This window comes from Aedes aegypti, chromosome 1, assembly GCF_002204515.2.
Source record: "Aedes aegypti strain LVP_AGWG chromosome 1, AaegL5.0 Primary Assembly, whole genome shotgun sequence".
Classification (NCBI taxonomy): domain Eukaryota; kingdom Metazoa; phylum Arthropoda; class Insecta; order Diptera; family Culicidae; genus Aedes; species Aedes aegypti.
Window position 1 is genome coordinate 201,535,166 of NC_035107.1, and position 15,937 is coordinate 201,551,102.

Genomic DNA, 15,937 nt, shown 5'->3' on the forward strand with positions numbered 1-15,937 from the left:
GTCCATTCATGCAACCGTTACAACACGTTACACACAGAAATTGAAGCCGTCAGAAATTTTTCAAATGTAAACAAAAACTTTTTTCAAATTTCTGGACTAAAAGCGTAAAGTTTCCTCGCTTATCCGTTGTCAATCGATTAATTAGACTATGGGCAAGCATATTATACAACAAGTATCGTGGACTTTGTCCCCAATCGATAATAAATGCCGGAGGTCCAAAATATATACTTTGAGGGTCCAAAATAATGAAAAACAGTGCTTCACAGTTCTATTATTTTCGACGTATTTTGGATCCTACATGACCGTGTGGGCATTTTTATCTCGTAAAGGAAGTTTTTCTCTACATTGTAGCATGTTTTTTTGACTTGGTTACGCTGTGCAATTACTTAATTGTGACAAACAACCAAAATCACTTCCTTAGGGGGTCCAAAATACGACTGTTACCCTAGAGATAAGGAGGATATCGAGATATGGAGAGTGAAAATATGTGCAGAATGGAGGGACCGAAAAAATCTTCGACATATAGAGAGATATCGAGATGTAGAACATCGAGTTGTGGACTAGATTACAATACAGTCAACTTTTGTGCGTTGCACTAAACCTGTAACCCACTTAGTGACTTTCACTAAGCCGTTTGAGTTTTTAGTGGTCAAAATCTTGGAATACAATAGAAATTCAGGGCTACCAATTGATAAATCAAAAGTCAAAAAGTGATGTTTGTCTTCGTTTTAAACCTTCAGTCGTCGCGCGGTTTGCCACCGTCAGAACTACCACGCTGATGCTATGTACGATAAGCGCGGTTTTTTCACCACTGTTGTACAAAATACAGCAGCGCGACAACTGAAGTGTTAAGTGAGGTTTAGCCCACCTAATGGTAGCTCAACCTAAACCTAGTGCAAAGAATGAAATTCGACTGTAATGGATCAAACTATTTTATTGAATATTTTAAATTGGAATGTTCGTTCTCTAAATGATAAGCAGAACGATCTGTTTAATTTTGTAACAGTGAATAACGCACATGTTTGATCTTAAAGTGAGTACATGTACCACTCTGATTCCAACTGGTCCCACTAATCTACAGCCGAGTAGCCTTTCCTCAAGTGGGACGCGTGACACGGACAAACGAACGGATGCTAAAAATGAAAACGGGTATTTCGTTTACAATAACAATAATACGCATGGCGCGCGCGACGACGACCACGTGGTCGTAAAATTGTAACACAAACTGTGTGTTGTTGGAAGACGAAATTGAGGTGCGATGCTGTCACCCGGGTGTGATAAGTATCGAAAAGCCCATTTATGCGATGAATCTGACGAAACTGTTCGGTATTTCAACAACACGTAGACCTAACCGATGACATGACAACGGTGGTGACGAGTAGGCCCATTTATCGTCGAAGACCGGAGGCATCAATTAGACCGGTATGTGCGCGACATAAATATCGGGTTTGATGGACAAACCAACGCACGAACGAACGAACGGATAATGATGCTTTTTTTCCGCGGAAGTGTTCGAAGTCTCACTGTTCCTCCATAGGTAAGTTAGTTGCCGTTGCGTATAGTACAGTCGCCCGAGAGTTATGGATAACCCACAGATATGATTTCTAAAAGTAATTTTTGAAACACTGCTTTATGGGCCACGGTGCTCCAATTACCGTTATTATCATATAAAATATACCATTCAAACGGCAGTCAGCAGTTGATTCCTGACGTTGTTCTGCACCTCTGGGCCGATTTTTGAAAAAATCCTTAGACAGAATTTTGAGTTACGCCCTTTTGAAGTTTATATGATAGAAATCACACGAAATATGCCACTTTAACTAGTTTTAACAAAGAGATTATAATAAAATTTTGTGGTTTTAATTTTTTATATGGTTTTAGATATTGAAAAATATTTTCATAAAAAAAAATCTAGACCGACATTTGAAAAGGGCCAATGCTATGTTTAGTTATTTCTTATCAACCAATACACGAACAATTATATCTAACAATCTAACGCCTGATAGTGATTTTAAGAAATTGTCCAAAGCATTCAAATTTGTATGAAAAATTCTTGGACAGGATAAGCAGATACGCCCTTTTGAAATGTATGGAAAGAATATGCAATATGGGATATGGTGGATTCTGCTCCATCTGTAATCAACGGTTAGCTAGATGCATACATAATCATAACACTTTTGCGGTTGTTCTTATTTCATTCAATTTAGCAAGTTGCATAGAAGTAATGATTCAAATTGTATTCAAATGTAACGCAGAATTTTCCAATTTGAAACCCCCTTCTTGCCCCACTACCGAACCTCCTCGTTACGTAATATTTGAACGATTCCAAATTTACACGTACACATGTTGTCTATACTGACATTGAAAAAGGACCAAAGTATAATTGAAATATACACATTTAAATTTAGCTGAATAATGACTGTATCAAAGTTGACCGAAACACTCGAACATCACATATCTTTTTCTATACTATATATTCATACATACATACTTCAATTCTAATCTGTTCTATTCTATTCAATTATACTCTACTTAAATTTATTCTACTCTGATCAACCCTACTTGTTCTTATACATATTTTCACAAATGGACACTAAAAATTAACAACTGCGCGCAAAAGATTGGAACGGTACTCTTTCGACATTTGTACGGCTTTTTAGTGCTCCCAGCTCTTTAAAAAATTGCTATGCACAGATTCTGACTCCTAATGCGTGCTTCTCATATGATCCATAAAAATGAAGATTTGAATTATTATTTCACAGTAAGTCCAAATAAGGGTTTCAACTTATATATGATATTTTTTATGTATTTTAAGGAACTTAAGCATTTTGTATTAAATGCTTTTCATTTGAGCTGGATCCTCGTTTTAAAGGTAATTTGAACAAGTTTGTCGAGAGCTGGGAAGAGCAGAGTCTGACAAAATCTTCGAAATATCATATCACCGTTTAATGTAAAAGACTTCTGCAATGCAACTGGTCGAGGACTAGGCTGACATAATGAGCTGGCGTCGGAGTCTGTGCATAGCGCTGTTTCACAGACCTGTCAGCGCTATAAAGTCGAACAAACATCGAAAGTGTATCGTTCAATTCTTTTGTTGATTACAACATTGGCATTTGTAAAAATATGTATAAGAACAAATAGGGTGGATCAGAATAGAACAAATTTAAGTAGAGTAGAATTGAATAGAATAGAACAGATTAGAATAGAAAAGAATTATATAGAATTGAATAGAATATTGAATATAGAATTATGTAGATACAGATATGTTATGTTCGAATGTTGCGATCAACTTTGATGTTCAGCTATATTGATGTGTATATATTTCAATTATACTTTGGCCCTTTTATAATGTCAATCTAGACAATATGTGTACGTGTAAATTTTGTGCGACTTGCTAAATTGAATGAAATAAGAACAACCACAGAGGTGTAATGATTATGTATGCACCTAACTGTTGATTATAGATGAAACGGAATTTACCATGCAATATTCTTTCCCTACACTTCAAAAGGGCGTATCTGCATATCCTGTCCAAGAATTATTCATTCATATTTGAATGCTTTGGACAATTTCCTAAAATCACTATTAGGCGTTAGATTGTTAGATATAATTGTTCGTGTATTGGTTGATAAGTAATAACTAAACATAGCATTGGCCCTTTTCAAATGTCGGTCTAGAATTTTTTTATGAAAATATTTTTCAATATCTAAAACCAGATAAAAAATCAAAACTACATTTATTTTGTATAATCTCTTTGTTTAAACAAGTAAAAATAACATATTTTAAGTGATTTCTATCATATAAACTTCAAAAGGGCGTAACTTAAAATTCTGTCTAAGGATTTTTTTCAAAATCAGCCCAGAGGTGCAGAACAACGTAAGGAATCAACTGCTGACTGCCGTTTGAATGGTATATTTTATTTGATAATAACGGTAATTGGAGCACCGTGTGGGCGGGCCATAAACCAAGTGGTCATTTAAGGGGGGAGGGGAAGTTCTGGCCAATGACCACGGTCCATACAAATTAATGTTTTTTGTATGGACAAATGACCACGAGGGGGAGGGGCAATCTGGAACCCCCAAAAATTTACCACGTGGGTAATGAACAGACCCTTAAATGATTTCCAGATGATGATGATGAAAAGCTGGAATTGGTGGATAATTCTCTAGATGAGTTGGGGCCTTCCTTAGTCAAGTGGTTAAAGTCCGCGGCTACAAAGCAAAGCCATGCTGAAGGTGTCTGGTTTCGATCCCCGCTAGGTCTAGGATCTTTTCGTAATAGAAATTTCCTTGGCTTCCCTGGGCATAAACATCATCGTTCCTGCCACTCTATGCGCATGCGAAAATGGCAACTTTGGCAATAAAAGCTTCCAGGTAATAAGTAGTGATCCTTTATAGAGAGATAAGCGGAAGTAAAATGGAATGATTTGGCAACAGACCGGCAGTGCTGATTTTGCTCGGCGTCGAGAATAATATTGTAACACAGACATGACTTCGTAATTGCTAAAAAGTGTATTTTGTTTCATTATAGATCTTTGAGCTACATATCCAAACTAATAAACAGCCAAAAAAATCAACAACTAAAAATCGCATTGACCAAAATTTAAAAAAGAAAAATATTTCATTTTTTTGCTTCATGCAAAATTACTTTTACCAAAATAATTTCAAGCGGATTACATTACTCTTCAAGAAAATTTCAAAACAAACATAACGCATGTACGTTTGGCTCACACTTTGACAGCTCTCGCTGCTCGATTGGCTCACGCTTTGACAGAAATGTCAGCTTCCGCGAATCTCTCTTATAAAGGATTACTAGTAATAAGTATAGAAGTGCTAGTTGAACACTAAACTGTGAAGCAGGCTGTTCCAGTGAGGACGTAATGCCAAGAAGAAGAATCCACGTCTGGGAGATGAATATCGTTTAAATTTTCTATCAAGATCGACACTTTTTCGTAAATAATCTTCATGCATGAAAAAAAATATATTCTGCAGTGTCAGGATGTGGCCCAGATAGCCGTAGCGGTAAACGCGCAGCTATTCAATAAGACCTAGCTGAGGGTCATGGGTTCGCATCCCACCGGTCGAGATCTTTTCGCAAAGGAAATTTTCTCGACATCCCAAGGCATACAGTATCTTCGTACCTGCCACAAGATATACACATGCAAATATGGCCAAACGGCAAAGAAAGCTCCCAGCTGATAACTGTGGAAGTGTCCATACGAACACTAAACTGAGTAGTAGGCATTGTACCAGTTGGGATTGATGTTTTTTAATCAAAATTTCTTCTACGAAGTAGCCCTTAGTTGATCCATTACTGTGGGATGACTGTAGAGCCCTTAATGCACGGCTTGTGCAATGCGCAGCACACCTACGTACGTCACATAGAAAAGTTGAAACGGCTTGACCCACTTAATTTCATCAGCGAGCTTAACTTTGCGGTTAGTTTTGGTTTCCTGCTAGGAGCGGTGGAGGAGTACCTTAGGCTCCTACCTAGCATGAGTGGGTGGCGAAAAAAGGGCCTCTGGTGGTAGCAGTTTCGAAAGCTTTTTTTTTATTTCCCCTCCCGCCGTTTCTAACCAATCGACCTCCGGTAGGTACTGGTAAGTCCGCTGGTAATTATTCAAGGCTTAAGATTTGAAGTCGTTGGCGGCGTGGGTGTCAATCATGTTGGCCGGTTTCGAAAAGAAAGGCTCAACATATGGTCCACGATCGATGCTGCAGCCATGTGACTTTGGAAAGAAGGTGGGTGCACTTTTTTATGCGGTCTGGCGTTGATCGTTATGATCTGTCTCTTGAAAACACGTTTATTTAGGTTAACGGCTAATACTAGAAAGACTTAAATTTCGTTTAAAATCGAAGATTAAAAGAAATATAATTGGCGTGTCGAAATAACCACAATCAATAAACATAAATAAATCGTACTACGATTGATTCAAATTGAAAATAGGGAAAGTGTACCAAATATGGCCATAGTGGTTCCCTATTTGGCCATATGGAAAATTTTGATGAATTTCACATTTTTAATCTTTTTGAATGTTTTAACATCAAGATATATCCTATATCTTACTACTAAAACACACAAAACTTTTCAAAATGTGGAGACATTCAAGTTATCACGTATGGCGAAATAGGGAACCATAACTGGTACACCTACTCTATTACGCGTTGCAAGAAAAAAATTGATTCCGGGAAAATCCACAGTTGTTGATCGCTAAATTTTCCGTCAAAATCATCATAGTCACCGCTGACTAAGAAATGCAATACAGTCGCCTCTTCACATCTCGATATCGAAGGGACCATCGAGATAGGAAGAGATCGAGACAAAGAAATTTTTTTCGATGAATACTAGATTGAAAAACACTCCGTTGCCAAGAAAATAATACACAAACAGACGTCATTTTGCGCTTCTAGGTTGTTTTGAATCCCAAAACTTTGGTCTAGTAACCTTCGATATTGGTCATATCGACATACGGCGAGAAAAATGAGAAAAAAAAATCAACAGAATCACATCGAGATATGGAGATATCGAGATAAGGAGAATATCGAGATATGGAGAGTGAAAATGTATGCGGTCTGAAGGGACTTATGAAATCATCGACATAGGGAAAGATATCGAGATGTAGAACATCGAGATGTGGAGAGTTGACTGTAATTGTATTTACGCTGTTTCAGCTGTCAGGATAATTTGATGGCTTCAACAGGTTTCGCTCTAAACCTTGACGAAAAATTCCAGGCATAGGATTGGGTCAACAATATCTACATGTAGGGCGCTAATGGTTATCTCTTAGATAAAAAATACATATGGAGACCTGTAGCATCTTCAATCTAGAAACCCTGTATGTACCTGTACGTACCCGTATGATGGAATGGTGGGGATACCAGATTGAACACAATTTAACAAGGGGAACAGTTTTGATCCCATAAACTACGGGAAACTGTAAAGACCGTCTAACATAGAAACCGCTGATGGTTGAACCACATGCATGGAGCCCATAGAGAGAAAAAAATATGTAGGGTCGATGTACCAATAGCCGCATAGCTAAGAACAAAAATTCGTATAAAATCGAAAAATAACGCTAGCGTCATTATTTTTACGTCATCTGAAAGCTTTTTATCTTGGTTTTGTGGGAAAAATATGAAAACTACGAAAACTCAAAAGTTTGTATTTATTATCGCGTGTGCCACTATAGGAATACATGTGCCTATAATAGCACTATTTCTAATTTCTGTTCCTATAGTAGCACTAGCATCACGGCGTTGGTAAAATACTTATCAAAACCGTATATTTACAAAACTTTTATATTTTTCCTACAAAGTGTGGATCAAAAGCTTTCGATTGATGTAAAAAAAAGTTCTTAATTCATCAATTATTTCGTATAATAAAAAATAGTTTCTCTCAGTAGTGCTACTATAGGAACAATAGGTTTACTATAGGCGCAAGGGAGCTCAAATTTTAAGCAAAACTAATTATTTCGATCATTTTTTGAACAATATCAATCTGTGTATCAATGGTACTTAGATAAATAGCTCCTGACCTTCATGTCAAAAAATGTTTTGAAAAGATTTATAGCAAAACGGCCGTAAAAACCCACTAGTGCCACTATAGGGGACTGTCCACTAAGGGAACACCGACCCTAGTTGGATTTGAATATTTTGAACCTGATAGTTTGAGCAATGGTGAGCCATTACTGCATGAGCTGCCCTTTATCTATCGTTACCTATTTTACAAACTTAAAATGTCGACGAATTAAAAAGCATGTCCAGAACAGCAATGCTTACTGTGGTTCATTTGCTCTGTGCGGGTATTGCTTGCTGCGCGTTATTTCCGCGAGGCAATCCAAATTTTTAAATTTCCCCGCAATAATGGATTTCTTCAATTTGAACACCAATTTCTTTAAGGATTCAACTAGGTCGCATTGGAAATACTCAATTACAACATCCGTAGAGAAGAATCACGTTCGCAACTGCATCTTTATAAATTCATTTAGAGCCACAAAAGCATTCCATCACAATTTGATTTTTTTAGGTGGCGGATCAGAATCCCGGTCAGATCTTTTGGATTGGAAATTCTGTCGACATCCCAGCCATAAAACACAAAGCTGAGAAGCAGGCTCTGTATCAATTGAATCTTAACGCCCAAAAAAGAAATGGATTTCTGTTAGTTTGAAATAAAATGTTAATCATGTTCCTAGAAGCGTTGATTCATAACTGTGGAGCATCAGAAGCAACACAACAGTTGTGAATCAAAGACATATGGCTGTCCGTTAAGATGAAGATGCATCGAAGCCAAACGTCAAAAAATTAAGAGCACACGTTCAGAGAACCAGACAGCCGTTCGTGCTGAAAATTGATCGATTGGTCAATCGCTGGTGGATGCATCTTCACCCTAAACCATATCCGCCCAGCGTCCTAAAAATAGGACAGAAGCCCCGAACTCCCAGCTCCCTGACTTCCATTCGGTGATGGAGCACATACTCCAACCAAAGTCGCATGTAGAAGGGTGTCTTACTTGTTTACGGAAATGAAATTCCCTGATATTTCCAGATTTTACAAAAATATTCCAGGTTCAAGAAATTCTATAAAATATATTAATGATTAGGGGAAGCTGGTCCAATTCGGACCCTGTTCTAATTCGGACCATCAATCATTTCTCAATACTGGCGCTACTGTAAAGATCGTGTGAACTGTTTTTCTACTCACCTGGTGCCTTTGTTTCTGTTGCGTTCAAGTAAATGTCTTTCAAAAAATCTAAGGAATTCTGTGAACCACCGAAAAAAGGGATCAATAATCCAGCTACTTCAAAAGCATCTCTATTAGATTCTACCCCATTACACCGAATCCCATTACCCCGAATGCCATTAACCCGAACGCCATTACCCCGAATTCCAAAACCCCGAACGACCCATCACCCCGAATGACATTACCCCGAATTCCGATATGATGGGGAACTGTCATCAATATCATCATGTCAAGACAATTGTAAATTCGGGGAAATAGCATTCGGGGTGATATAATTCGGGGTAATGGTACATTCGGGGTAATGGAATTCGGGGTGATGGCATTCGGGGAAATATCATTCGGGGTAATGGGGTAGAATCCAAAACCCCGAACGACCCATCACCCCGAATGACATTACCCCGAATTCCGATATGATGGGGAACTGTCATCAATATCATCATGTCAAGACAATTGTAAATTCGGGGAAATAGCATTCGGGGTAATGGTACATTCGGGGTAATGGAATTCGGGGTGATGGCATTCGGGGAAATATCATTCGGGGTAATGGGGTAGAATCCTCTATTAATACCACAGCCCATTTAAGATACAGCTTTCCAAATTTGTTTGACAATACGATACAAAAAAAACGTTTACGAGCAAGGATGGAAATCTAGTGATCATGACAAAATCCATGATGCCTCGCGTTGTTCTTTATCGTGCGATCATAACAACAACGATTATCTTTTTGTCGTCAAGTTGTCACAACTAACTATGCTCCGCGAATAATGCATCATGTTGCACGTGTGCAAGCGATTAACTGTTCGCGAATAAAAGTTTAATCATTTTGAGGATTTTTCCACTTTTACTTAATGATCTACCTCCATATATGCTGTTTGTGATTCTAAAACCAATCGGACATTGGTTGAGTGATAAATAATAGCGCAAATGCGGCATGATTCAAGTTGATCGCTACTTGTAACAATATCCGATAAACCCTTTGTCCCACGACAAACAGTGCATCTGATGCTTCATATATCGGCTCTACGCGCGCGTAATGAGGTGTTGAAATCATGCTGCTGCGAGAGTAATGGCCCTCTTAGATTATTCCAATTCTATGTTGTTGATCGCTAGAGACCATTTTTTTCCATCCTTGTTTACGAGTGCTGAGAACAATACAATCAACTTTCTATTACACGATATAATGTTTTTGATCATGAAATTTTGAAGGTAGGCTTTATTTTATAATTATTTAGATATAGCGTACTAAAATGTGTGTCGATACTTCTCCATATTGATGTCCCGAGACTCGGTGCTCTTTAAGTTTCCAGAACAAGTTCACCTTTTTAACGCGATATTTTCATGCTATGATTCAATATGTTGAATTGTTACTACATATATTCTAAGCAAAAACGGCTTTTCCAATGTATATTGTCAAAATAACAAAAAGCACCAACATTAAAAATATATTGTCTTTATCTCGATATCTCCCATACACGATGATCAGTTTAAAATCGAGTTAGAGAAAGTTCACTGTATTCAATTTTGAACCAGTTTCGGGTTTCACTCATGTTTTTTTAAATGAAATTCACATTCTACTTGAGCTAGTTCTGACTCGAACTAAATTGGAATGTTTCACACATTGAGTTAATTTTGTATGCTTGCGCTTATAGAAGAAGTTCAACTAGCTTTGATTCCAAAGAAATCGGAGTTATATTTTATAACTACCATAGTAAAAAACGATAACATATAGGGTGGCCCGAATTAGAATATGAGAACCCTGTTCCAATTCGGACCTTTTGGAGAATTTTGTTCAAACATGTCTAGTCATGTCCTGGTAGGAGATACCACAAAACTCTCTGAGAGAAAAGTTCGCGCACTAAATCAGGCATCGTGCTGAAAAGATATGGCCAAAAAACTAGGTCTAAGTTACTAGGTCCGAATTGGACCATGTTCCCCTAGAGAACAGGGTAATTTGATTTTCAGTTTAATTTTAAACAGCTTTAAAATAGATGAACAAAAAATATTAATTCATTTCAAAGTGTTTTTCATTTGATGACTATTTACGCATTTAAATAATTTCCCAAACAAATCATGATTTTAGATGTTTTTGAAAATACATACCTTAGACGAACCATATTTGACGCGGATAAGGAAATTTTGAATTCAAACATTTGTCAAATCGTCAAAACTTGTCCGATTTTGTTGAAATTTAAAGCAATGTTACCTCAAATATTAAAGAAAAATCAGTAAAATATATTAAAAGTTTTAGAGCTTTAGAGTGGACATAAAGGTGAAACTTTTTGAAAATGTTTTGAATGACGTCATCCAGAAGAAACTTTTCCTGTTCGTCCTGTTAAAGTGTGGAAAATAAAACCGGATTTTGAAATAAATCCATAGTCAAGAATTATTGTTTAGTTTAAAGGGCTGGTAGCAGTAGGGCAGCAAAATAAAAATGAATTTAGAGACCAAAATAATCAGAATAGCGACCAAAAAGTGACTTCAAAACTACAAGTAAGGTACAGTGGGGGAAGTGTATCAGTGGGGTAAGTGGATCATTCGTCAATATTAAGCATAAATACTTGAATGTGTTGAATCTGTTCGCACCATTGCTTCGTTTTAGGTTATATTCTTACGTCCACACTAATACTATTGCAAAAAGGTACTACACGTACACTAACACAAGCAAACTTGTTAGCTGCAAAAAATAATTAATTTCAAAATTGTTTTCCATCAATCAAAAATCCATTATATCTCTCGGCCTAAAATCGAATTCAATTAGTTTTTTCGACACATGGTGAGCATTTCAGTTCTAATTGAATGAATCACAATGAAAAATATGTGATTTTTATAAATAAATACAGATATATTGTACATGGTACACTTACCCCTACTTTTTAATGGGGTGGGGTAAGTGGATCAAGTATTATTATCATTTATTGGCAAACTGCTTACGAGAATTTTAATAAGTTTTAATATTCGCAAATGTTGTTTGCCTTTATTTTTTCATTCCCAGCTTAAATTTGTCAAACTGACCATAGAGAATTTGAATCAATCCACCTCAAAGTTTTTTTTAACCTTTCCGGTATAAAAAAAATATAAAATAATAATAATTTCAAAACTCACACGAAACTTTTCGTGGTTTATCTAAGCTGAGTTGCAAAAGAGCAAAATATACTAATTCTCCAATTGAAAACATATTGGCTTACCTCATTTGACCATATAAATTATTATAGACAGATGATACAAACATATTCATAAATAGAATAAAAATATTTCAGTTTGTTATTAAAAAATAAATGCGACTAATATTTTCAAACTACGAGTGTTTATCGAAAACATCGTTAGAAATAATCCTACAATGCTTCTGTATAACTTATGTGTATAAATGGATGAATTTTCTCCAGATTATTCTAGTTACAATATTTTTTTGTTGTGCGAATTAGTGTAAACTAATGTAAACATATTCTTAAATATATTTTGATTAAATAAAAATACTTTTTAATTTTAAAGTATAAAAATGTACCATTACTAGCACTAATAATAAGAACGAGGGTAATATCATTCTTACTATACATAATTACATCACATTTGTTTTGAGAACAGATTTTTTCTATTGGTGATCTACTTACCCCACCATGGTGGGGCAAATGGATCATTTGGCACAATTGTCAGTATACTCGCACACATATCTAGTTTCTAATAGTGGTCAAAGAATCTCGGGAATGTTCCTGTGGTCGGAGTTATTGCGGTGGATCACTGGGTTTTGTGCTTCTGTGCCCCTGGAGGAAGGCAAACATCAAGTCACAGATAATTTCCAGGATCGGCTATAGTGTGGCCACTCTATCAAGGAGTTAAAAAAAAACGCATCATCGTAAACCTTCTGATAATCGATTAAATTGAATAACTATGTCAACTGCCTTTGATCGATCCTACAAATGACCCATTTTCGGGTCCCCGGGATGCCTCTAAATTTATGATAAAGTGCACAATTTGCATCTTAACATCTGTGTCAAGCTTATGGGGACGCATTTTAGTGAACTATTATGTTCAATCTATACTATCAGAGATTTGAAACGGTTGAATACCTAACAAATCTAGCGCCGGTTCTACAGTACATTAAGCCCGAGTGACCGCATCTGGTACACTCTAAACGGTGCAAAACTATTCATTTACAATGTCGAATATCAAATCTTAATGATTTATGCAAAATAAAATGAATGCCATTGAAAATAAATAAAGATAACTTGGCATGTCCCAAAAAATCGCATTTTTCTACCCGACTTGAACCAGTGACCCTCCGCAATAACTCCGGCTACAGGAGTGTTCCCGAGATCCTTCGGCCATTTCTAGAAACTAAATATGTGGGCCAGTATACTGACAAAAAAAAAAATATTTGAATCCGTTAAGTATTCGCTGAGTGGTAAGGGTTTTAGTATTTTTGCTGTCACTCAGGCCTATACGGGTTAATAGATCTGGGTTTAGTTTTTCTCTAAAAGACTGCGAAAAACTAATTTAAATTTTCATATGTATTGCTGTCAGTCGGATTTAATTTAAATGGTAAAAATGTTAACAACACGTCATTTTTATTCATTATTATCTACTATTACATACGCTCTAAACTACTTCATTATTGGCCCATTTTGACTCTGAAAGGCCACGCAATTTTAGGTTTTTAGAGAACAATATTTTATTATGTACATATTAACGTAAATATACTGACATCACTGTCTCCGGATAACGTCCGACGAGAGGGATCGATACAAACATAGTGAGCCACGATATACGGCAAGCTGCTTAGCTTACATGGGGAATAATAAGAATGGGCAATGCAGAGAGAAAAAATGCTTACCTGATAGTACTGCGAATCCATTCAGCAAGAGTAATCCTATCGCAAACACAAGGTAGAATCGAAATAATAACAGCGCCATAAAAATGTTTGACCATTTGGAATTATTCTACCCGAGGATTTGGTGGCGGCGATGTTTGGCAGCGCAGCGCACACGACAATGTTGGCTCATTTGGAGGAAGCGCGGTGGTGTTTTGTTTGCTATTTGAACTTTTCCTATATCGCATCAAAGAATCACTTTTTTCGGTGCTTCTTACTAATTATCATTGTTGCCCACTGTGGGTCACACTTTGCACATTCACTGGAGGTGGTGGTAGTATTACCTAATTTGAATTCCTTCCTTCTCTAATTATTATTCGCTTATTTCCTGACAAGTGCGCTTGCATGTACGAATACCATAAATAGCGATTCTTCCCCAAACACACGAAAACTTTTTTTTTTCCTGGTCGGTTTTCTTCTTTTACATATGAATCATTTCATCGATGCGGTGGAGCTAGAGCGCTGTTGCTTTGCTTTTCATTTTTATCCCCAATGGCAGTAGGCCGCCGCTGCTCAGAATTTATCCATGAATATGATTTCTTCTTTTACACACAGCAAGCCAGACGAAAAGGTAAACGCAAACACCCGGTGACTATGATCTGCACAAACACTAAATACAATTTTTGCCAGGCTAGTTGCTTATCTCAATTTTTCCTGCTATGTTTATTTATATATACAATACACAAATTAGACCACTTCTGTAGACTATTTCTATCAATTTAAATTTCAAACACTTGTACGACACACTGATGCAAAGCTTGTTCTGCTTCTTATTTCCAGAAAGTGCTATACACTAAATGTGTATTATCGTCATCCAACTACACAACACTATAGCCTCTCCTAGAGCATGGAAGAAGCGCGCATCTATGTTATGAAATTCCTCCTTTTTCGCTTTATTAGTTTCTCGATTCCGAAAGGTAGGTAGCTATTCCAATCCGGAGACCAATACAGTGGTATCATACCACCATATCTAGATTTGCACGCAAAAATCCATAGATCCAATCCTTTCTGGCTTCCTCACTCTGCTTTGCCTTAATTTGCACACACTTCCCAGCAGCTAAGGGATCCGAAAATATCGATTTTATGTTTACACACACCGCTTCTGCGATACTACTATTTTGACTTTCCACACCTTCAGCGTACATTCAAAGGATTTCCAGTAAACTTCAACTATTCAAAAAACCACTTTGTGATCAAATTTAATGATTCTGTTCTTCTCTGCTTTTGTATCCATCATCCATTATATGTTATTTATACCCGGAGTACTCCTCCAATTCCACTAGGTAGTTAGGTAGATACCATTCATAAATGCGTAAATTACGTCTCAACACTAAGGCGACCGACCGAAAACTGAAGATTGGTTCCATGCCGGTGTGTTGGTTGGTTCTCGCGTAAACGCGCCGCGGAACGCGGTCTCTGTCTTAGTTTGTTATACTCGGTATGGCGTAGAGCGTCGATGCTTCTACATGCGAACGAATGCGGCGGTGCCTTACTAGGTCTCTGGGGAAAAGCGACGCTTCATTGTTAGTTACACGTTGAGAGTATAGATGGACTTGCCATTCTTTATTTGTTTTATATTAATTTAATATGTTCAATTTTTAATACTGAATTTTCCTCAATATTAATATTACTAACAAATGTTTAGAACTTTGGTATGTGCAATATAAATTTAACATAATTCAACTGTTACAAATTAAAAATATGAAATTCTTTAGAATCATTATCCTCAAATATTGCACTTTTCCGAAGGTTTACAAAAATCACTTAATTTCATGTTCTATATTTTCTGGACAAAATACAGTGAAACCTCCATGAGACTGGTCGGGATAGTTGGCGCTGCCACAAGACTTGCTGTTGCTCCTTTTGGAAGCAACCAATTACACGGTTCATAAAGTAATCTGGTACCCCCTTGCCTGAAATAAAATAAGATTATGTCATTGTGAAGTAAAGTGTTATTAAACATTGGCTTCATTTCAATATTTTACATACCTCTCAGAGTTGCTGATAAAGAAAGCAGTGACACACGAGTGAAAGCCTTCTCGATATCTAATAACATGACGACGAGAGGAATTTCCTCATTCCAGTTATCTTGCAACACTCGAACTAGAGAACGAACAAATGATCAGACACCGATCGTTCTGGCGAGAAGGCAGCCTGCTGCAATCCTATTGGGCCAACTAATTCTATCAGCTTTTCCAGTATTCAAGAAGCGTAAACCTTATATGCAGTACAGCTTAGGGAAATCCTACGGTACTGATCGGGTGTCTTGGCTTGTGTCATTTTAAGAATCGGAACCTGAATCACGTGACGCAATTCATCCGGCAAAACATTCTTG

At 36.9% G+C, this 15,937-nt stretch overlaps 1 protein-coding gene across 1 annotated transcript in view; it reads right to left on the bottom strand.

Annotated features, from left to right (window-relative positions):
• LOC5567074 overlaps positions 1-14,964 on the bottom strand; it is a 216,015-nt gene extending 201,051 nt beyond the window's left edge. Inside the window, exon 1 of the mRNA XM_021857215.1 lies at positions 13,567-14,964. Within this exon, the coding sequence (XP_021712907.1) occupies positions 13,567-13,645 (79 nt within the window). The 5' untranslated portion in view covers positions 13,646-14,964. The remainder of the gene's footprint in view (positions 1-13,566) is intronic.
• Between the last annotated feature and the right edge of the window lie 973 nt (positions 14,965-15,937).